This window comes from Rhinolophus ferrumequinum, chromosome 6 (assembly GCF_004115265.2).
Source record: "Rhinolophus ferrumequinum isolate MPI-CBG mRhiFer1 chromosome 6, mRhiFer1_v1.p, whole genome shotgun sequence".
In the NCBI taxonomy this organism is placed as follows: Eukaryota; Metazoa; Chordata; class Mammalia; order Chiroptera; family Rhinolophidae; genus Rhinolophus; species Rhinolophus ferrumequinum.
Window position 1 is genome coordinate 8,154,260 of NC_046289.1, and position 23,784 is coordinate 8,178,043.

The 23,784-nt window shown below is 46.3% G+C and overlaps 1 protein-coding gene across 2 annotated transcripts in view; it reads left to right on the forward strand.

The window, feature by feature from the left end:
• Positions 1-5,472, forward strand: part of CLMN (calmin) — a 102,119-nt gene extending 96,647 nt beyond the window's left edge. The window contains exons 11-13 of one of the 2 annotated variants that reach the window (XM_033107743.1): positions 1,085-1,145; positions 1,785-1,855; positions 3,843-5,472. In XM_033107743.1, the coding sequence (XP_032963634.1) occupies positions 1,085-1,145; positions 1,785-1,855; positions 3,843-4,011 (301 nt within the window). In that variant the 3' untranslated portion in view covers positions 4,012-5,472. Of the gene's footprint in view, positions 1-1,084; positions 1,146-1,784; positions 1,856-2,241; positions 2,424-3,842 lie in introns of those variants that run through there. The other variant, XM_033107744.1, reaches the window with a different exon arrangement.
• Positions 5,473-23,784: the final 18,312 nt, after the last annotated feature.

The following is a 23,784-nucleotide window of genomic DNA, read 5'->3' on the forward strand; positions in this document are numbered from 1 at the left end:
TTTCTGTGCTGTGATACCAGCCAGGAAAAACTAGCACCGGCTTTGCATCGAGGACAAGGCCTAGCCCAGTACCTGGCACATAGTAGGTGCCCAATAACTCTTAGTTGGAAACGTGCTGAAAGCAAGAGAAGTTTTCAGGACAGCAGTGAGCAGGAAAACCAAGGCTGCCAATGATGAATTCCCTGGGGAGGAATAAACTCTGCGTCAAATGCCTTTTTTCTGGCTCCCAGGATGCCACATAGTAGGTTTCCCTGGAGGAAGCTGAGATGGCCATCTCTGTACCAGGCCACAGCAACACCCAATACCTCTTTCTCCTGGTGAGCAGCAAGACGGGCCACTTTGACCTACAGTCCACTGTTATCCCCACCAGCTCCGTGAAGTAGGGGGTAGGGATGACCATCCATTTTATAGATGAGGAAAACTGATAGAGACAGAATACTTGGCTACGGTTGCCAGTTAATCAACCAGGAGCCAGGATGACAGCCCAGGCCTCTGGCTGGGTCTTGTTTGCCCCAGCCCTGCCTGGGTGAGCCAGCTTTATTAGAAAGTTAGAGACCCATTCCACGTCAGCCTCAAAAACATAGGCAGAAAATTAGCTGCCTCATGCATGAAAGGAGACGAGGTGGCACACCGGAGAGCTAGACAAGCGGACAGAAGCATTGTGCACAGGACAGAGCACTGGAAAGGGAGTCAGGATACCAGGTCTCCGCCAAGGTCTGACCTTAGCTAGCAGAGGAAGTCCGGTGAGTCCCCAGACTTAGGGATGCTTGAAAAAAGAGATCCTTCCTGCCGCGAAATCCTATGACTTTCAAGAATATGTGGACTGCTGACTATTTAGCATTCTTTCTCACTGTTGTTTCTTGTTGATGAGGGCCCAGTTTGTCTCTCTAATAGCCATCCTCCTACGTGTAAGCGCACTCCAGCCCAAGTGGGCGTTTTGGGTAAAATGTCTCATTTCCGTCCCTGGGTCGGAAAACTTAGTTTGCTCAAGTCCACATGTGGAAGCCTCAGGAGGAGGGTGAGCCCCACTGAGCCACCAGGAGCTGTTGGTGGCACCAATTCAAAACGTGTGTTTCTTTTTCAGGACTAGCCACAGTGACTCCAGCATTTACATTCGACGACATTCTAATAGGTCTTTGGAATCGGTTAGTATGTGACTTTCTTCTTTTTCCGTGCACCCCTGCTAATCAGTTCCTTTCCACCCTTCCTCCTCCCCAGCCCAGAGCTTTGAAATTACTGACGTGCAGCAACTAGACTTTTGGATAGAAGACAAGCAAATTGAGACCTTGTCGTTAAGCACAGCCCAGGTGGATGTCCAGTTTGGCAGATAGGGGATATAAATAAAGTGATGATTTTAAAGCCCGAAGGCCTCTTTGTTATATTAAAAAAAAGTACAACAACAACGCATCCACGACCCCCCACTCCCCACCCCTGCACACACCCCCAGAAAGATCATGTTCAAAGATAGACGTGCAGCAGACGTGGAGGGTCAGCTTTACATTAGCAACTACTTAGCTCTGGAGGTGTTGGGACCCAGAACACCAGGGTCCACAGCTCTGATTCAGGTGGTGGGTGGTGGGGCCACCAGTGGGGCATCGGGGGAGAGGGTAGGAAAATATAGAATGTTGTTTACCAGTCTGACTTGGGAACTAGAGATGTTTGCAATGTTGAAAAAAGCATGACATGCTCGGCTTTGTATATTTAAAATCGTTTTATTTTCTGTTTCAGAGCTTTCATCTTTACTAATTGGGTTGCGGGGGTTTTGTTTATAAATTTCACTGTAGGATCATTTTAGCTATGTTCCATTGAGGAACGCAGCCGATGTGGATGAGAGAAGACACCGAATGTTACACAGGTTGGTGGCCTTACTCGACTCCAAGTTTTGTGGGGTTTAAAAAATATTTTCCTCTTTAATTGTGCAGCCTCCCTTCTGGGCTGGCGACTCTCCAGCTATGTTTTGTTGATACCAGGTGTAAGAGTCTGAGATAATGCAAGAAAATGCCTGTTCCAAAGAAAATGAATGTAAATTGCATACGAGAGGGTAGGGCCAGTGGATATCCATGAACATAAAATGACTCAGTTTCGGGACGGGTCCGGGTTATGCAGCTGCGTTTAAATAACGCGGTGGCATAAGCTGGCTGTCCGAGGAAGAGCCAGGCAGGAGGTAGTGACGTGATACTGAGTGTGATCTTAAATGCTACAGTGCCTGACAACCGTGTTCATTCTGTGTCGCCATTGCAGGTACAATACTCAGAAGCTCACTGAGCTGATTTTACAGTTTTATGGCATCAGAGCAGACATGAAGAGGGAATGCAGACATGCCAGGATGTCTATGAAAGTATTTCTTCCTGTTGGAGAACTAGATGACCTAGGCTCAGATTGCTGAATTACTGCACAACTGCCCAGTTAGGACATAGGAAACCAGAGAAATCTCTAAAACTGACAAGTCTGTGATGCCCCCATCCCTGTGAAAGTTACTGAATCACTTAATTTTACTGATTTTTTTTAAAAAAATATTTGCCACAGATTTCAATTGGCTGAGAAGGACTTAAATTATTGGAGTGGAAAACCTCTGTCTGAATATTGCCCAACACCCAAGGGGGTAATCCCTAGAACTCTACCTCTTTGGCTCCTTACAAAGAAGCAAGACCTGTTTCCCTCCCCTGCCGTAAAATAGAAATATTAATTCAAGGTTTCCATTAGGCTTGACATACTCATAGGAAAATAGTGCTTTTAGCTTTTATGAGATAAAGACTTTGAAAATTGAACCTGCAAGGCTGAGAAATGCAGTCGTGCTTTCCATGTTTTCAAGCATTTATTACTTCAATAAAAAACTGTAGTTTAAATTTTCTGTAAAAACAGTTTTAAGAAAGAGAAAGAAATTCTGTCAGTTGCCCGAAATCTGCCTGTGAATTACTCAATTTCTAGAACAAGGCAAATGTTTCCTCCATTCTTGGTCTAGCCTGTCACGGGGTCAGGACAGAGTCTGGGGATGAAGTGAGTTTCACTTCTCATAGTCTCCATCACATGCCCCAAATGACCCGAAGAAGCTTACACGCTCGGCTTCTATAAATACAGCTTCAAGCAGAGGTCCCCAACCCCCCTTCCAATCAGATTATGGCCCTCAACCCTTTCCGTGGTGGAAATTTGGAGCTGTGGTTGGTCTCCACACAGCTCCCTTCTGGGTTTTATCTGCCAGGCAAAAGCTAAATGTCATTTGAATGCTACCTTCTGTCAAATAAAAGAAGAAAGATAAATCTGACCAAAACCAAATCTAGTAATTATTTTGAAGGTTATATTCCAAAGTTAAAAACCAAATTTGGTGGTGGTAGGATGTGTCTTTGTTTCTGACGGCTGTTTTTAAATGATCTGTAATCTGGGAACTGTCTGTTCCTTTAGATGACTTATCAAGTCCCCTCTGTTACTCACTCATGATAGAGCTTAGTATCTAACTCTGCAGTAAGGGTGCAGTGGAGGAAAGGAAGGTGCCCTAAACTGGTAGCTAGACCTGGCCCAGAGTCCGGCTCTATCACAAAGTAATTGTCGACCTGGGGCAAGCCACTCCACCCCATGAGTCTCAGTGTGCCCATCTGTGGAATGGGCTAACAGCTCCTCCCTCTTCGTGTTGTGGAGATGAACTAAGTATGTGTAAAAGCTCACAGGGCTGCCTGGACTCCGGCCCCCTGCCTTGGGTCTACATGCAATGCGAGGCTTCTTGGACGCCTCTCGGGGCAGCCCTCAGCTCTCCAGTTGGGCAGTGAGGTTGGAGTATGGGGAGCGAGTGGGGTCCTCTAAACTGGGGACCTGCTTCTCACTGCCTTGCCTGTGTCTTCCTTCTGCAGGAAGGCCAACCACTCCGGAGAAGCCACACTGCCAGAGAGCCATAGTCTGCAGAGTGACTCGCTGACACAGTTTGTCCAGCAGCCGGACATGATGTATTTTATCCTCTTCCTCTGGCTCCTGGTATACTGCTTGCTGCTCTTCCCACAGCTGGACATGAACAGACTCTGATGCGTGTGTCTGCATAATAAAAAGACCTGGCCCTGACGGGGTGGGAGTCTTTATACTTCATTTTATTTCAGGTTCTGGACAGAGCACCTCTGCAGACAGTCGAAGACCTACCAGGAAACTTGGACTCGCCACTTTGTTTTCATGTTTCCTTTTCCTCCTGTGCGTCTTAGCATGCTTTATCGCTGGCTGCGTACTCAACACTCAGGGGTGTGCCGGATCCTTGGGTGGGCTTTGTTCTCGCGTGCCTTGCTTTGTCAGTTGCTAGTATTTAGCTATAACCCGGGTTTTAACCCATATGCAGGTTTTTAAGGTCCAAGTTACTTACCTCTCAGGTGAGGGTCCTCCTGACGAGAAAGTGGGTGGACGCCCCAGGCAGAACCTCCACTGGGAAGAAAACTGCCACGTTTTTATCCAGGAGGGGATGTTTGGGTAAAGGTGCCTGGTGTCCACGCACCTGTGTGGTCTAGGGGGGCATCTGAGTAGCACACAGCTGCCAGCTCTGGGAAAGGATGTCTGGGAATGGCAAAATCCAAGGAGGAAAGTGAAGGTCGTGTGGTGAGCTGCAGTGCACTTTATTTCACCCTAGTTTTTTGTTTTTGAGTAGGAGGGTGGGATGCATTTTAAATTTCCTTTTGCACTGATTGAATTGAGGTAAAGTGGTGATTTTCACCAATGGAACCCTCCTTTTAAATGAATTCTTTTAATGATAGATTAAAAGCTTAGCTCTGGCTGACACAGGGCAGGCGTGGGGTGTTTCCCACTTTGCCTCAGCAGCCCCCTGCCTTCCATTGCTGGTTCCTGAGGCATCTGTGCCAATCCCAAAGGCCCCACTGAGCACTGCAAAAAGCCCTTAAAAGCCTGAGGGTTGCAGAAGAGGCTGGGCTAAGAATAGGCTCCAGTGGATATTAAGGCTGGAAGCAGCCCAGTGGGATCCTGCCCTGAGAAAGCTTTTGTGTCCACCTGCGTCAGAATGCAGTCTCGGCGTGGGCATGCTTTGTGATCCTGCCCAGTGGGTTTCTTGAAAAGGCTTTCCGGAAAGCATCCTGAGAAGTAGAGCAGAACAGGTAGGTGGTTTGTGAGAGAACAGAGGCATCCACCCGCCCTTCTATCTTCTGCCCTGGGCTCCCTCCACTCCCTGTTTCCTTCAGAGGTGTAGGTGGGAGGTGCATTGCTTCGTCTCCCATTGTCCTCCCCCAGAGGGCATGTGACAACTTACAAAATTACAAACTGTTAGGTCAGGAGGGGCCCTCAGGGCCAGCTGAACCCAGAGAGGCAGAGTGGATTAACCGAGGGCACCCAGCCCACCAGGAGCAGACTTGGCAAGCACACCCAGACCACCCACCCGGTGCCCATTCCAGAGCTGCCACCTCTTTTAGGGAATTTCCATTGCACCCATGAATGTCCTAAAAAAAAAAAAAAAAAAAAGGATAAAATGATTAGATAAAAGTGACCTCATTTAAACAACACCAGAATTTTCAGACCTTTGTTTTGTTCTTGTATTTTTCCCGTGAGGGTTTTAATCACTTCCAGGCTCATCCCCTATTAGTTCTGGGGGACCCTCGACAGCTCTAACTGTTTGTTAGGTGACATACCAGCATTGTTCTCACTCCAGGAATCACGTTTCTCTATTAGCAAGCCGAGGACTCGCTTATTCCAAGCAGTGAGGTTCAAGTTTACAGAATTCCAGCGTGGCCAAAAGAATTTACATAACACATTTGAGCCGATGACAGCCAAAATCTGGCCTCTAACCCACTCTGAATACAGACTGCCTTCTCGCCTGGAACGATCTAAGCCTTCCCAGCCGAAAGCTGTTGGGAGCTTGGAGTGATTCCATCTTGAAGGCCAAGCGTCCCATGGAAAATGAGCTAATTAATGAGTGCCCTGGCATCACTGAAAGCTCAAAGACACAGATAATAAAAATTATGTGTGTTATATTTTAGAACCCTGGATACCATGCAGGGCTTGCCCAAATGAGATGCTTTGAGAGCCAGAGAAGAGCTGACCCAAACGTTAATCATTTCTTTTACGGGTCTCGACTTTATTCAGAAAAATCTCTGCAGGCTGCTTCTCTCACTCATTACAACCTGTAATATTGTATAAAACCATCCACTGGCAAAATGCCTAAAAGTCATTTGGTTCAGGTTGGCAGCAAACTGATTTTTTTTTTTTTTAAGAAAAAAAATTCTCATTGAGTATGGGCTTATATGGAAGACTCTGGTTATAAAAGGTGGATCTAGAAACCTGCAGGACAAACCACCCCGTGGCTTGCTTTTTCTTTTTTTTTTTCCAAGCGTTTATTTTAAACTCTTATCCAAGTAATACATGTTCATAGTTTCATAAGAAACAAACCCTACAAGTTTTTAAATGAAAACGAGCAGCCCCCTGAGTCTTGCTCCCTGGAAGTCACATTTTCAATTCTTAGCTGTTTCTTCTAATATTTACCTTTGGATTTCTACAGAACATGATTGTACTTTAATTTTTTAAATTAATTTCGAAGCATCTAGTTCCTTGCTCTTGTGGTAGATGAGGCCGTTGCCCCTACCCATCCCCCACTTTGTTTTCCCAGTACGGTTAGATCATATTTGGAGCATCTCTGTTCAGTGTGGGTGCGTGAGGACTCTTTGCTCCCGAGTCGTCGTGTGCGGTAGTTCCATGTGCTTTCTTGTCAAACTTTTCCCCCTTGATTTGATTTTTTCGGAGGTGTGGCACATTCTTTAGTAACTTCCTAAGAAAAGGAACATGGGAAGTAAATGTTGTAAATATTTTGAGGTTTTTGCATAACTTAAAATGTCTTTATTCTGCCCTTTCCCAACGTAGCTTGGTAAAAAAAAAATGCAGGTGGGAAATAATGCCCTCTCCCCACCGCCCCCGCAATGGGCTTGTTGAGATTCTGGTGCCATTCTGATTCCCACGGCTTTAGGTGTGGCTTGGGTTTCTCCCCCTCCCAGGAGACACTATCCCTTCGTTGTGGGGTGCTGAACTGTCTTGAAGGTGGTGTACCCTTGATGGTGTACCTTGGGCTGGGATCTCATGGAAAATGTCTTAAATTTTCCTGGAATTGTTCACCTTCTTTCTTTCTGGACTGCCTGTTGTTCCAATGTTGGATCTCACAGATTAATAACCCTGTAATATTTTTCATCTTTTCTTTTCTTGTCTCTTTATTTTATTTATTTTTTTCTATCTGCTTTCGGGAAGTTATTCAGCTTTATCTTCTCAATATCCCTGCTGAATGTTTTTTTTTTACTTTTTAATTTCCAAATCAGTTTTGTTGTTCTCTCTCTTGTTTCTGTTTTGTAGTGCCCTGTTCTTGTTTCATGGGTGCAGATCTGAGCTCCCTGTGGCTGTTCATGCTAGTGGGGTTTTGGGACAGTTCTTTTGTCCTCCCTGCATTACCTTTCTTTCCTGTAAGTTTCCTTTCTCTCGGTTAGTCTCAGTGTCTGTCTTTTTGTGTTGCAAGTTTTCTTCAAATATCTGGTGATCCTGTGGATCTGCTCATGTTTAATAGTCGTGCATCAAAAAGATGGACTGGAAGCTCCGTGTGTCAACTTGGTGGGCTTTTCTGTAGGGTCACCAGGTGGGCACCCGGACTCTTCATGGGAGGACCCCACATACCCATATTTGTAGGTCTTTTCTCTAGGGCTCGTTGCCTTTCTTTAGAGACATTTCCACTTCTCTCCTGCCTGGGCGAGAGGAACACACACAAGGCTGCTACTAGCCTCTGCTGTGCCCTCGTGCAGTTTCAAAAACAGGCATACCCTCTGGGTGGATGACTTGGCAAAGGTGTCCCTCTCTGGGCAGAAGTCACCCAATGGGCACTTGGCTTGACTGGCAGAGGGTACCTATAGCCCATTCCTTCAGGACGATGCAGCCCTGAGCTAGGATAAGGCTTGAGGAGCAGAGCAAGGGTTAGATTTTAACTCCCAATTGCCCTCAGCCAGGCACCTTTGTGCAGTGCACAGACTGGAGGGCCGTACGCACCCACAAGTCCCAGCACGCACCCCAGTGCCCGACCCCTGAGCAGTGAGGCTTATCGCAGTCAGCATTCAGATTCACTGAATGGCTCCCGCCTGGCGAGGCCTGGTGTCCCTGGGTTGGAGTCCTTTCATTTCTCCGCACACTGGGACTGCGTGGCGTGCCTCTGCAGGGGTGTGGTATCAGGATTCCTACCCCCTGCCCACTTCTCCGGCAGCTCTGCCCCTGCCGCAAATGGGTTGGCGTTCCTTACCTGCTGGTGTCTCCTCTCCATGCCTTCGTCATCGTGACGGCACAACTTCCATTCCTTTGTCTTTGTGTTTATGGGGTTTCACCAGGGAAGAAATGAGCCCGTGTGTTCAATCCACCATCTTGAACCCCAGGTCCCATTTGAGCTTTCTCACCACTTGTTCGGAGGCCCAGTGCTCTGTGGATTTGATTGTGAACTTGCCCTGAGTCCAGCTGGGGTGTGGCGATGTCCATCCCGCCGAGCGGTGGTCTGCGGAGTGCCTTCCTGTAATGCTGTGCAGGAGAGCCTGCAGTCGCGTGCAGAAGCTCGACTGGAATGCCACGATTAAAATGGTTATTCTTCCTTCTCCTTTTTATTCACCCCTCTCCCCACAAAACTTAGATCCTTGACCTCCCCACAAGCTCCTGTCTATGGAGTCATCCGGTTTCTAGGTTTCCTCTGCCACCCTCACTTCATTCGGAAACCAGTAGGCCACCCTGGTGTTAGCCAGAGAACAAACAGGGTGGTCCCTCTGTTGGTTGGCTGTTTGGGCCTGGCAAGCATGTCCTCTAGCCAAACCCAGTCTCTGTGGGGAGATGGGCTCCCACCAGCACGGGGAACCAGAGAGGACATCCTCACGGCCCCCTTGACAGCCACCCAGCACACGTGCTGCATCCCCCTTTCTGGAGTTCAGCATAGTTCCCCAAATTCTGTCTGCGTGGGGTGCTGGCCTGCTCTTTGTAAGGGGAGAACTGGTAGGAGGCAGAAGCAGTGAGAGGCTGCCTGTATAGTTCATCTTCGTAAATTCTAGATTCTTTTTGTTCGCTAGCCTTAGGAATCATGTAAGGGTCCAGTACCTCGCCTGAGAAGTGAGAAAACTGAAGATCAGGAAGGAGAGATGACCAGTCACACTGCTAGTTAGTGCCCTCGGGACGGATATCTTCATACCCACTTAGCCTTTCTACAAAACCGCGGCCTCCAGCCACCGAAGCTAATCTGTGCTCCCATCCTTGCCAAGGACTCAGGACGCCATGGAGCCAGTTTCTCAAACACAAGTCAGAGCAAACGAGTGGAGAATGTGTTTTAGTGTCACAATCTGTCGTGGCTTCTTTGGTGAGAACTCTTCCCTCTGCGGTTAGGTCATTGGAGTGTGGTCATGTGACATCGCCTCTTTCACGCAAGCTCGGTTTTGCTCAGACATCCAGAAGGACTCCAGCTACCCCACTGGAGTTTTGAGACGTGGTCTCTCTGCCCTCCCTGCTTGGAGACCTTTCTCGGGCATCTCTGCCCAATGACCCCAAGTCCTGAAGTGGGCCGGTCCCGTTGGAGCTCCGAGCCAACGTGGCTTCTCAGAACCTTCTCAGTAATGCTCTTGCCAGGAACAAGAGCACATAAAGCTGGTCAGGTCCAGATGCGCTGTTTCTCTTTCCCTGACGTTGCATAATCTCCACTGAAACCGCCGCGGGGGAAGATTTAATGTCTTGGGCCTGCGCTGCTGCCTGGAACCCCCACAGTGGGTCATTCCTCGGGTCCATCCAGCTGGTGAGCAGGGCTGCTCTGATGACAGGGTCCGGGTGCTGGGGTGGGAGGTTGAAGGCTGAGAGCTGGCATGGGTGATTGCGTGCTCATTTGCTGAAAATTGCTGCAGAGTTCACCTTAACGGTTAGCCAGTGTCAGGGAGCCAAGAAATGAGACGTAACTTCTTCCCAGGGCGCTGAATTCCACAGAGCTGTTTGACTCTTGTCAGGCATTTTCTTGAGGAATGACAGCAAGCAGCGCAGGGATATGAGCCTGGTGCATGAGAAGCACGAGCTTTGCATGAGTCGTGCCTTGAATTTTCCATTTCCTTCGGTGCAGACCATGGCTTCAGTGAGCCCTTGGCCCTCATGCTCTGATTTTTAAGAGCGTGACAGTGATCTTCAGGCCTTGTCACTTCTCCACCCGCCATTGTGCACAGGACCAGGCTAGGGGTGAGCTTGGTCAAGTAATCGGACGAAGGCCTGGGGACTCAGAGCTCCTGCTCCTCCGAGAGTCAGCACCTGGAACGCCTCAGACTGTTCTGGAATTGCCAGACCCCAAAGTGCTGGGAAGACCGACTTAATTTACGTTCACAACTTGTTCTGAGAACCTTGATGAAAACACACCAGGTAAGCAGTTCTTCCGAGCCCTGGGCTGTGGCATCAATAAATCCAAAAAACATTCTTGTTTATGGGGAAAAGACAACCAGTATTTTGTGCTGTTTGACCACGTTGTCTTTAAATGCACACACAGCTCCGCAATCGATGACTCTGATCCCACTGCTAACTTTGCAAAATCTCTGACGCTCGGATGTTAAGTCTAGCTGTCATCCAGCGGGGCTCTCTTTAACTGAACCCATTTTTAAAAAGTTAATCCCTCCTTCTCTGGGAGGTATTACAGGATAGGGGAAAAGGTCAGGGTTGGGAATTGGCCAGATCTAGGTCCGAGGCCCACCTTCATCACCAGATATCTGGATGGTTTTGGGCAAATTAACCTCTTTGAACATCTTCTGTGCAGAGTTGAGACTCTGTACATATTTGTTGAATGAATTATACCTCCCTTGCAGCGTTGTTCTGATGATGTAAAATGCTCAGTAGCTCCACGTTTTCCATTTCCCTCCTCTCTAGGCTTTGAATATTCCTTCTTTCTTGACACTTAGTTTCCCATAGTTTTCTCTAACCTCTCTCCAACCCACCGTTATCTAGCCAGCTGCTCTGTCTCAAATCTCACTCATGCCTTTTACAAGAGGAAGTTGAAACTATTGTGTACCCATTCACTCCTCTGACCCTTACAACAATCATGGGAGGTCCTTATTCCAGAGAGGAAACCAAAGCGCAGGAAGGACAAAGAACAAGGCCACAGAGAATGTGGCAGAACCTGGAACACGACTCATTTTCAGATGCTGATTTTACCCTAGACTTCACTACTTAGAACATAAAGTTATGTTCGAATGGCATTCTGACTCTTGGTGACTTTGGCCTAGTTAGCAAGGCACGGATGGAAATTCTCAAAGTTGGCAAGGTGGCAGACTTCCTGAGTCACGTGGCATTTCCCCACCTCACGTCCTTCCTCTCCTTCCCAAGTTTCTGCACACTTTGACTCCCAACCCCATATCAGAACTACTTAAATATCTCCTTCGTACTTGCCTAGAAATGGCGAGGAGGCCAAATTCATGTTTCAGCCTTTGGTTGCAAATTTGCAACCACAATGCCTCTCAAAGGCCATTAACTATAAAATCTGTGTGGAACATTGAAGATTTCAGTGACTTCCATTAACTCTGCGTCCAGCCCCCAGCTCCACCCCTTCCTAGGCTTTTCAGAGTAGGGAGTTAGGCTTTCTCCTTCAGAAAACAAATTTATTTCGTGGTACGGAGCTAAGCACAATTAAAATAGGGATAGAGAACATGGATTACTTGGATGAGAGAGAGGAATCGTTATTTTTCCTGTTTTAAGTTTTAAAGTCATGATTTTTGCATGGTTGCATTTTGATAGTTTGATTCCATTTTCAACAGCTACCACTTGTTTTAGTCCCACCAAAAGGCGATGAGACCATGTTTTCTGCAATATTATGCTATGAGAAAGGATGGCCAGAAAATGCCTGTATTCCTAAATGTCATGCAAGATTTGGGATATTTTTTGCAAAGGAAACTCTGGGAGTGTCTGTAACCTAGAGAGTTGACTCCGTTCCAAAGTAGGACAAGCTGGCTGGGGAATCAGGAACCCACCTCCTGGCTGTGACTCACTTCCTGTGACACCTTGAATAATTCATTTACCTCTCTGGGTTGAAAGACCTCTTTTGAAAAGTCTAGATCGAAAAATCCAAAGGGAGGCAAGTTAGATTATTCTTTTAAAATCTCAGTTAGTGTACCTCTGTAACTGTACCTCTGTATTTGATAAGTGAATTCCAGAGCTTAGAGCGTTGCTTCTGGCTTTCTTATCTGAAAAAGGTGCCTTCGGAAAAGGTTTGGTAAAATAAAAGGTAGTCTATTGAAGGTGTGGGGATGAAAGTTAGGAGTAGAATGTGGGAGAGCTGCCTCCTAGGGCTCCCAGAACTGAAGTGGTCTTAAGTAAGCGTCGGGGTCAGTTGTCCAGGGGAGTTTCTTTCAGATGGAGAAGTTCAGCTGCGGGAATAAACTGTCATTCACTGGACCTGTCTACTCCTCCCAACTGCTTCCCCTCCCCCCAGCAGGCTCAAATACATAGGCACAGAAATTCCACTCAGAATCAGGCTGTTTGCCTTCTAGCATGGGATCCCGTAAGCCAAAGACTGGCCTGTTTGTGTGGCGTGTCCCGGGGTGGGCGTGGTACGTGGTGTGGAAGGGGTACCGTGAAGAGACCAGCCCTTTGATCTTGAAATTGCACCATAAGATAGCTGCCTGCATCACTTGCCATGGTGCTGGTAATATCAGCCAAAGCTAAATGGTACAAGTGGAAAAATGGTTGTTTCCTACTGTACATCATCGGGACAAATTACTAAACCTGGAAACAGCAATTTGTTCAGAGCGCATTGTACTGGATGATGATAGGTGTTCACTTTTTCAAGGTCTGTAATATGTTTATCAGATTTGATGCTACGGTTTCTTTTCATGTCATGGCAGGACTTAATGGACAATGTGTGAAATTTTTTACTGAGAGCTCTAAGAGAACTATTGAAAAAAAGTGAAATGTTATTTTGTAGTACAAGGATTATTTTGTCTATTTAGTATATACATAGCTGTAGCTTTGTAAAAAGAGATCTTTGTAAAAAATTGTATGAATGCACTCTTATTTATTGATTATTGTAAATGAATATATAAATGAGTATTTGCATAATTTATACCTGTGGGAAATTAACTGGAGTATTTGTTATTTGACTGTTTTCTATTAAGGAATTTTAGGCTTGGTGCTATGATGAATGGTCTTGTAAAATTACATGCATTCCTAAGAAAATTTTTGAGTCTAAATTTCATGAACTGACCGTCTCATTGATACTTCTTATTTCCATGTGTGCCTCTGCCACCCAGAAATGACACTTTCCTTTGTCCCAACAGAGAGTACTGGTGCCAGGGTAAAAGTGAAGGCAACTGGTTGTAGAGATTGTAAGGAATGTACGCTTTTTAACTATTAACTTGCCTTGAGCCTTTGCATGTGAAGCTCCAAGAAGAAACAATACTAACAGTAGTAGTATTAGTAGTCGTTGTGGTAGTAATAGTATTAATAGCAATTGTACTTGGAGTAATAGCAGTAGTGTAGTAGAAGCAACAGCAGTAATAGGAGGGATGGGAATAGTAGCAGAGGTGCACTGCCTGCCTGGGTGCCTGGGTTTGAATCCTGGATCTGTCTCTTACCAGCTGTGTGACCTACAGCACGTTACTGCAGTTACCTGGGTTCCCCAGAACAGAGCCTGAGTCGGGCTTGTGTGCATCACTGAGGGAGCGAGTGCCATCCCCAGGCAGCATGAGTGAGGCAAGGAAGGAGGGAAGGCAAATAAAAGGCAGTGCCACAAGTATTTATTACTCGTCTGTGTAATAAATGGCAGGCGCAATTCTGGTCGCTGAGAACAGAGTGAGCAACGAAACCAAAGTCCTTGTACTCATAGAGCTTACATTCCAGTGGGGAGAGAGAAAAACAAGGTAAGTGAAATATGTAGATGCTGTAAGAAGGACCAGGGAAGGAGGACCCGTCTGGGCGTTGGTGGAGAGATGATACAATGATTTGACTAAAGCCCTGGAAGAGATACAGGGACAAGTCACTGGAATATCTGAGAGAACAACTTTCCCAGCAAAGGGAGCAGCGAGTGCAAAGGCACTGAGCTGGGGTCGTGGCTGGTGTTTTAAGGACAATAAAGAACCCAGTGTGGCTAAAGCACAGTGAGTGAGGAAGGGAGAGGTCGGAGCGGAGTGGAAAGGACTGCAGGTCAGGTAGGGCTTTGGGGGCCATTGTAAGGACTTTGGCCTTTAGCCTGCGTGAGCGGGGATCCACTGGAGGGTTTTGGGCACATGTTGACTAGCCTTTTAGCAGGCTAACCCTGGCTGCCATGGTGAGAATAGACTGGAGAAGAAGGGCAGAGCATAGAGGCCGTCTAGGAGGCCATTGCAACTGTGCGGGAAAGAGATGACAATGGCACAGAGCAGGCTGTGAGCACTGATTGGATTTGCATGTGTTTTGAAAGCAGAGTTTCTGGTTTTGCTAATGGATAGGGTGTGGGGTGTGAGAGAAAGAGAAGGATCAAGAAAGGCTCCCAGGTTTGGCCCTAGCAGCTGGAAGGATGGAGGTGCTAGGGGCTCCCATGGGGGAGACATGGAAGGAGCAGGTTGGAGTTTGAACTTGAGCAGGTTGAGTTGCGATGACTGTTAGATGTCTCTGCCCTCTCCACGCCCCAGGGTCCTTGGTCCCATGGTATGGGGAATGCTCCGGGGATGAATGATCGTCTGCCAATGCTGCGAATGGCCCGACCGCCGGGGCCCCCTCGCTGCTCTGCGGCTGGGTCACAGGTGAGGCTTGAGAACCTCTGGTGGGTTTTGGAGTCTCAGGTCCCTGGTGCATCCTGAGGCCATTCCCGCTGGCCTCCTGTGGAGCCCCCAGACTGGTCTGTCACGGCTTCCACCTCTGCACCTGACCCCAACCAACATGGCCTGTCATCCTCTCACCCTGCTGTCTGTGCATTTTTCTTTTAATAAATTTTATCAGGGTGACAATTGTTGGTAAAGTTACATAGATTTCAGGTGTATCATCATCTATATATATCACACCGTATGTTCACCACCCAGTGTCTTTGCATTTTTGATGTTTTGAACACAGGTGCCAGGAGGCCCTTCATAAACCTGCAGAGTCTGCCTGCTCCCTGCTGGAATGGAGGAAAGGAGAAAATACAGGGTGAAAACACATCAAACTATCAGATCACATTTAAAAGGTGGGGGGAGGGCGGCTAACATAATAGGGCGGTAGGAGCACGTGGCTCTCCAAAACTTGTAACCAGCTGTGCCTAATCATGTTTCAACATGGTGGCTTACGTCTTATTTTGGACAGGGTGGCTATGCCATTAAAAGCTCAAATGTGAAGATGGAGCGACATTCTTCTTTCCATTAATTGTCATAATATTTAGGATTAATTTCAGCTGCCTCTGACAGAAAACCCACAAATGCATTGGCTTAAACACCATAAAAGTTTTGTTTTTGTGTCTCAAGAGAGAGGGGTTGGCTTGCCAGCTTCCCTGCCCTTCCGCACTGCTCCCAGTGTTCTAGCTTCATTGTCCCTGGACTGCCATCCTTGCCCTTGAGGTCCGAAATGGTGTCTGCCATCCAAACCACTCATCCGTGTGCTGGGCTGCAGAATGGAAGAAGAGGCTGCCCCGCCATTAAGATTGCCAGAAGAACTGACAACACATCAGCTTTCATCTCATCACCCGAGCTGCTAGAGGGTCAGGAAAGGTGTCCTTTGGGTGAACACTCTACTAAATGGACCACCAACAGGGTGAGGGATGTAGACGGGACAGGCAGTTAGCAGCCTCGGTGACACGTGCCTAAGTCCTGGCTGTCGGGCTGGTCCGGATGTGGGCAGCTTGTGCTTTGAGCACTTGTACAGAAGGCTTGCTGCGTGTCAGTGATATAGAGGAGTAAGATCAAGTCTGTCCTCTGAAGGAGCTCATGAGTAGCTGGAGAGGAAAACGATGCATACAGAACATAGCAGCCGTTTTGTGAGCGGTCTCCCAGGTGCTAGACCAGAGACCCATCACGTGATCATACAACTCTCACAATATCCTAGGAAGCAGGTGGCCCTCCCTCGAGAAGGTTAAGGTTGGAAAAAATGGCGTCATTCACGTGCTGCCCAACAGAGTAGACTAAAAACCTGAGGCCACCAGACTTTTACCATCACATCAGCCTGCCTTCTGTGCCCCCAGAACTAGCCCCTGAGAGAATGTGAACTGGGCTCATGGGATCCATAGCTGCTCCCAGACAGGGCTCACGAAGACCCACATGGAGAAAAGAGGCCGCCAGGGCTTTGATCTAAGGCCCTCATCCTGCCACACGAGGAAAACCAGACAGCAGCGCACCCCTTGCTTCCTGCCTCCAGGGGACAGATCTCCCAGGGACCTCACTCAGGTAAGTCTCGACTTTCCCAGGCCTCAGTTCCCTCAAATGTGAAATGGAAATAATAATACCCCCACTGTGAGGATTGAAATGAGCTACTGCCTGTGAAAATATCCAAGCAATAAGCCAAAGACAAATGTCCATGATATTATTAGAATACCATCCGTATTTATTTTCCTCTTCAACAACAGGCTTAAAGCTCCAATTAACTTGTTTTAGAACTCATTCCCTCCTATCCACTAGTCCTCATTTTCAGACTTTTATGCCACTGCCATAACCTTTGAAATGTCCTGACACCTTGAATGTTCTAGAGGGACAGCAGCATTTCGACACTACAGTTCTCTCTGGCCCTGGACAGAAATGTCCTGAGACTTGCCATAAAGAGGTACAATTAATTCATGCACTGGGGCCTTTATATCTCTGAAGTCATTATATCTCTGGTTCTTTTCCTTCAAGACTTTATTTTTTTAGAGCAGTTTTAGATTCACAGCACTGCTGAGGAGAAAATAGACATTTCCCATGCATCCCCTGCCCCCCCATTTTTAACGTCCCCTCCATGGGGGTACTTGTGTTACAACTAATGAACCTACTTCGACACATTATTGTCACCCGAAGTCCGTGGTTTCATTTGGGTTCATCTCTGGCTTTCAATAATGTCTGTTATTTGTACCAGTTGATTTTAATCACAATATAATTTTTAGGGAAACTTTTTGATAACATTTTCTAACAATTTCAAGCTAATAAGGATAAACAGGGCGAGTGAGTCCCATGGCTTTTAATATATTTGAGAAAAAAGTATACCAGCTGCCAAAATGTTAATAACTTCACATGATGTATGAAATACAGAGCAGATCACAGTGAAATACATAGCTCCATCTACTGTAAATACTTTGAATTGGATATCTCTGGGTTTTGTACTTTGTGGATCTTCGTTTTCTCTCGTAATGAATTTAATTCAGGAGTTTCATAAACGATGTCGTGCTCAGGGCATTTTGATGTCCTGCTCAGGGCATTGTGCTAGACTCTGAGGGACATAAGCATAATTAACATGAGGACGCTGCCCTCGGGATCTCCTAGGTTTTAAGACCGGTTTTAAGGCAGCCCCTCACCCAGGCTGACATTTGCTGATCGTGCTTCCTCAGAAGGCTGAGGTTTCAGGGTGTGAGAGGATGAAATCTGCTTTACCTAAAGCCGCAAGCATTGGCGCAGGATGAAATTAAATGATGAGGGAAAAGGACTTGTGGAAAGTTTTGGAGAGGTGGGTAGAGAAATGGAAGCTCAGAGGCAAGGTAAGGAGAAGCCAGTGTGTTCTTACTTTTCCTGGGACTGACCAGCGTTTCAAGACAGTGAAAGGACATGGTCAGAGGTGATGGTTCTACCCTGGACCAAATCATTCGTTTGCAGTAGCTCTGCCTAAGATGGGTCTGATAGCATGTCCTGAACTGGGGAAACCCACAAGCAACTGCCACAAGCAAAGGATACGTGAGTAAAGGCTCTGTGGTAGGTGCTAGAATAAAAATATTTGTGATGTTCCTTGAAAGTAGAGAGAAGGAAGACTGTCATTCTGCTGCATACTGTAGGGGCTGGAGCTGTGGGGCACTGGGTCTCAGAACATGGTGACCTCACAAAGGAGGAGATGGTTGAGATAAACACTGAAGGATGGTAGGATTTCTCAAGGCACAGAAAGAGAGGAAGGGCATTTCGGGCAAGAGGAACAGCATGAACAGCTGCATAGAGGTGTGAAATTTCATCACGGGTATAGGAAACAGGGTAGGCTGGTGTGGCTAAAGCTTAGTGCGATGGTGGAACAAGAAGTTATATAAGCAGGGAGCAGCTTTTGCAGCACCTTGAGCTCCAGGGTGAAAACTTTGCAGACAATGGGGAACCATTGAGAGCTTTGGAGTGAGGCAGAAACAAGAGAATCATCTGGAAGGAAAGAGGAGGGTAGCTTGTAGCAGGTTAAGACTGGAGGTCGGAGAGACTGGTTAGGAAGATATTGTAATGAATTCCAAAGAGAAACAGAGGATCAGAACCAGGGCAGTGACAGGATAAAGAGGAGGAAACAGAATCACAAGAGGGAGTACAAATTCACCTTTGGAATGGCCAGCACGAGGCTGCTAACTGGATTTGGATAACATCTTTAACCAAGACAGGACACTCGGAGAAGAGGGCATCAGGCATTGGATTATGGTCCATCTGTTGGCGCAGTAAATGACACATAAAACACGTTCTATCTATATTATTTATTGGTACTACTACTATTGGTACTATTCTTATTTATCTCAAAAATTACATCATCTTCTGCTGATTTTTTTTTCAGGTATTCATATTCATCGGTAACCTTTAGGAAAGCTATATAATTGGATTATTTCACATTAAGCAAAATACCTGAGATCACGAGAAAAATTGTTTTATTACATTTAAGCTCATGAACCCTTAAATCAGAGCCTTTGTAACAGACTATTCAAGGTCACCCATAAAGCAACTGCAAAGCATTGGGATATTACGAGACCTCGTTTCCCTCCATCTCCTGCCCTCACACTAGACTGACAGTTTCCCAAAGTCAGACACTAGGACTCATTTGTCATTATGTCTCTAGTCTCCAGGGAAATCTTAGAACATGACCAATGCTCCAAAGCCCTTTGTTGAAGAATGAATGGTTAAATGAACGGATGGATGGGTGGATGGGTAGATGGATGGAACAATAAATATAATTAAATGCTCTTTAAAATCCCTTCTTTTGGATTCAATATAATGCGCGTCATACTTGGAAATTGCTCAAATGATCCAGCCAAGGGTAGGTAGGATGGCTCCTTGGCAGACACTGAGACATGCTGGAATCCACAATGAACAAAGGCCAAGCTGCTGCCGACCAGAGGCAGCTGCAGTTAAGCCACCTGAGTCTCCCTTTCCAGAGCAGCTTTCTCAGCTAAATAGATTCATCCAAGAGGGCAGGTTTCACCCCAAATAATTTGGGTTCCGTTTCTAATAGTGTTCAGACTTTCTGCAGACTCCACAGGCTTTTTGTGTTAGGCTATTGATTCAGCTACCGGAACGAAACCCAAAATGCCAGTGATTTAAACAAGATACAAGGTCACGTTTCTCACCTAAGAGTTTAGGCTCCGTGCTACTGGGATTCCAAGTTCTTTCTACCATGTAGCTTCGTCATCTTCAACATGCAGCTTCTATCACCTTGTCTAAAATGATGGCTACAGTTCCCCACCTCTGTGTCCCTAGTCCGGCCCCTGACTAGGGGAGAAAAGAGGAGGGGAGGGAGGGAAGGACATCTTCCTTTAATTTTAGGAGTATGACCCAGAAGTTGCACACATTTCGTTTCACATCTCATTAGCCCAATCCTGGTCACATGGCCACGCTAACTACAAGGGATTCTGGGAAATGAAGCGTTTAGCTGGTTATCCATGTGCCTGGCTAAAACGTCTATCATTATAGAGCAGAGGTCCTTAACCTTTTCTATGCCATATACCCTTTTGTCAGTCTGATGAAACTTCTTCTCAGAATTCTCAAACATAGCCTCAAAAGCGTTTACATTAAAAAATAATTGTGAAATAGTTGCAACTGTGCTTCTTATTATTGTATCAATAACAAATATGGCAGCAGGTCTAATTCTTATGCACTTCAAAGTCATGATGAGCATACACAAATTTTTAAGATATCTACCACTGGAATGTGATATAAAAGTCTCTGTGGTTCCTTCTGCTGTCAAAGTCACAGGCTCTTATTAATCCTACCGTGGCCATTCATAAGTAAAGAAGATGCTAAATTTCAGTTCAAGGTTGCTCCAAAGAAAGATGTAATTTTTTTTTCTCATCCTGGCACATGAACACACTGAATTCGTTTCAAAGGCTTCTTGGGGTCTGTGAACCAAGTTGAAGGACCCCCATTAATAGAATCAGACGAATGGAGACTGGACAGTGCCAAACACGCTGACCACACTCCCCATTTTCAGTACATGCCAGGGCTCTGTCGACACACGGCAGTAACCAGGGTTCAATGAGGAGACAGAAACCACAGGGAAATGTGAAAGAGAAAATTTTAATATAAAGAATTGTTAACTATAACAGGGATTGGTGTCACGAGAGATTGACTATTCAGAAGTAAAAGAGAACTCCAAGAATATAGAAATTGCAGGTATAAAGAAGGCTGAGGGCTAAGACCCAGAAACGATGAGATGCCTTGCTGGAGGGCAGAGCAGTTGCTGTGGCACCATGCTGGGGAACATACTGGAAATCTGTCCTCTAGGTGCCGGGGAAAGCCATTCATGGAGAAGAATTCATTAGAGGCATCATGAAACCACCCAAAGAAGATTCTGGGTGCTAGGTGCTGGGTACTGCTGACCACTCTGTCCTGCAGAAAGCTACGCTGTGTGGAAGCCTCCTATACTGTGAAGGAAATCAGAATATGTCACCTCAAACTACGTCACTCTGACATATTGATTATTTTGAATTAAAGGCTCTTAAGAAATAGCAGGCACAAGAAAAACACTCTGCCCCTCCATTTTCTTCCTGCAAGCAAGCGATAAATCTCCTGTGTGAAAGGTCTCCTCTCTGTATGAGGAGGAAAGAAGACATTCTTATCAGCCCAGAGATAGCACGAGGGGAATCTGCAAACAAATCTGGTTCCTGTGAGTTTCCTCCCATATGTTTGCCTTCCCACCTTCCAAGTTTGCCTACCTTGAAAGCCTAAGACTGCTTTCCTTTGCCCTGTCATTTCTCTATAAATGTATTATTGCTCTTTGTTGAAAATGCTGTATACCTGCAATTGTAAGCAACCATTTTGAGTTACTTTTGGTTGAAGGTTTCTCACACGTGATGTGTGTGTTAAGCAACTATTTGTTATTCTCTTGTTAATTTGTCTTTTATCACAGGGGTTACAGCCAAGAACTCAGAAGGTAAAAAGAAAATTTTCTTCCCCTCCAAGTGCAAGACTGGACACTGTGGGAGTGGGATACGGGGGACCTGCCTGCCCGGCCGTAACTACTGATGCTCTAAGCTTGGTGTCTGGTCAAACAGCCTTTGTTTGATCACCACTTTGCTATTTTCCTCCACACTCCAGCCTTGTTTGCCCAAACTGTGGTTCTGGGCTACTACACAAGTTCTTGGTTGTCCCCTGGTTCTCTAGGCGGAGATTCAAGAACCGCCCTGAGTCCCGCTGATTAGGCTGAAACTTAGATACTTTGTTCAGCCTTTTCTAGCTCACTCCTTGGAGCCCAAAACTATTATCCAAATGTCTGCACTTATCAGATGGAATCTTATCACAAACTGGAAAATTATGTGAACTCATGATGCTGTCTGAGAGCCTCATCTGCCACCAGGCCCTGCCCGACAGACTGTTCTTGGACCAAGCTCAGACCCGCCAGTCTCTTCTGGATCCAGGGAGCCTTGTTGACTCCAGCTTACAAGTGCATTAGTCTTCCAAACCCTGACCCCCATCTTGTCCCGACTCTCTGTCCCTTCCCCTCTGGTCTACTGCTGAGATCCATGGCAACTTGAACTTAAGGCCATCAGACAACCAACAGCCAAGGTGGCAAAACCTAAGGCTAGCCTTGGGGATGAGCATAGGTGGTTTCTACTGATGTGGAGGTTTCTACGAGGAGTCTAGAAAGCCCTCCACCGAAAATATTCCCAGCTCCTTTTTCTAGTCCCCACCTCCAACACACACTTTTGTCCCTAGACTCTCTCCACCCTGGAAATAATATCATTTGTGATTTTTCATTTGGGAGTTAAATCATTGTGATTCCAGAAATCTCTTCCAGAATACTAATAATACACACCCCTGAGAGGGATAATAAGTCATTATTAGCTACTAACACCTTACAGTATCTTATTTACTCCTTGCTTTCAATAAGCTGTCTGCAAATGGCGCCCCAAGGAAATATGTTGCAGAATACGTAAATCTGGGATGACTACGTACCCAGCTTGCCTGGGACAGTGCCAGTTTATGTGTGTGCTGTCCTGATGTTATTTTTAATAGTGTGTCATTTTACCATTGCCCAGGTTTGGACAATAAATTATATGGTCACCTTAACTAAATGGGATGGGTCTGGAGCGTATATTTCTATTTGGGGAAGGGAAATCTGGAAGAAGGACCAAATTTACCGGGAAGCAGCATGAAGTAGTGAGGAAAGGTTGTCAGAGAGGAGAAAAAAACCATAAAGACTGTTGAAGACAAGCTTCGCCGACTTTAGAATTTGCCTTGACACATCTCCCAGTGTCCGTTAGGCCTCCATATGTCAGGGAACCTGGAAACGGTGCAGGTTGGCTCTTTTGGGAGCATCCCCTAGTGATGGAAAACCTGGTGACTCAAGCCTTAAAGTCAATCAGTCTTGGGTTTAAATCCCCAATCCACTTCTAACGGGAGTATGGCCATGTCCCATGTCCAGTGAGTCTCTCACTGATACTCTGTGTCCCTTATCTATTGCATCTTTATTTTTATTTACATTAATATCTACTTTTAAAGCAGCAATTTCATTGAAGATGAAATCAATGAATGCATGCAAGGTATTTAGCATAGCGCTTGGGGTCCAGCAGTCACTTGATGCCATCAGTTGCTATCACAGTAATGGGTAGACTTGGATGTCTGAAATTGTTTGTCCACCCGTCCTTACCTGAAAATTTCCTACCCCACTGGGGGCAGCTGAATAATGGCCCCCAAAAACATCCGTGTCCTCATCCCTCCAACCTATAAATGTTACTTTCTGTGGTAAAAGGGACTTTGCAGGTGAGATTAAGGATTTTGATTATCCTGGATTATCCGAGTAAACACTAAAGTGTTTATGAGTATCCTGGTAAGAGGGAGGTAGAGAGAGATTTGACTACGTACGAGGTGATGTTATGTTGGAAGAAGAGTGATGTGCTTTGAAGATGGAGGAAGGGGCCACAAGCTAAAGAATACTGGCAGCCAGTAGAAGCAGAAAAAGGCAAGGAAATGGGATTCTGACCTCTGAGCTTCCAGAGGAAGCACCTCTACCAACACCTTGGCTTCAGCCCGATGAGACTGATTCCAGACTTGTGACCTCCAGAACTGTAAAAGAATCCATTTCTGTTGTTTGACACCACTAGGTGTGTGGTACATTTGTACAGCAGCAGCAGGAACCCAAGGCACCCTGCCCATAGTGGAGACTCCTGACAGCCCTCGTGTATTGTCTTTCACTTGGTCTGAGAGTGACCTAAGCTGGGCCAATCAGATTCTTTCTGGCATTTGGAATTTTGAACTGGGACTTGTGGGTTTGAGTTACATAAGTAGCTGAATGCAGAGATGGAGCTTGCGCTTCTGATGCTGAGAGTCTTACATGCCTCCTACTTCCTGCCCTCCCCCTCGGTCATTCAGCTCTCCCTCTGAAAAACCAGGGCTAAGGCTATATTGTGGGATTCAAGTATCCTTCCAACAAAATCCCTTGGTCAATTAAGGTAGCTAGCTTTGGTTTTGGTGCATTGCCACCCACCAAAATTGATCAATGCAGACGAGC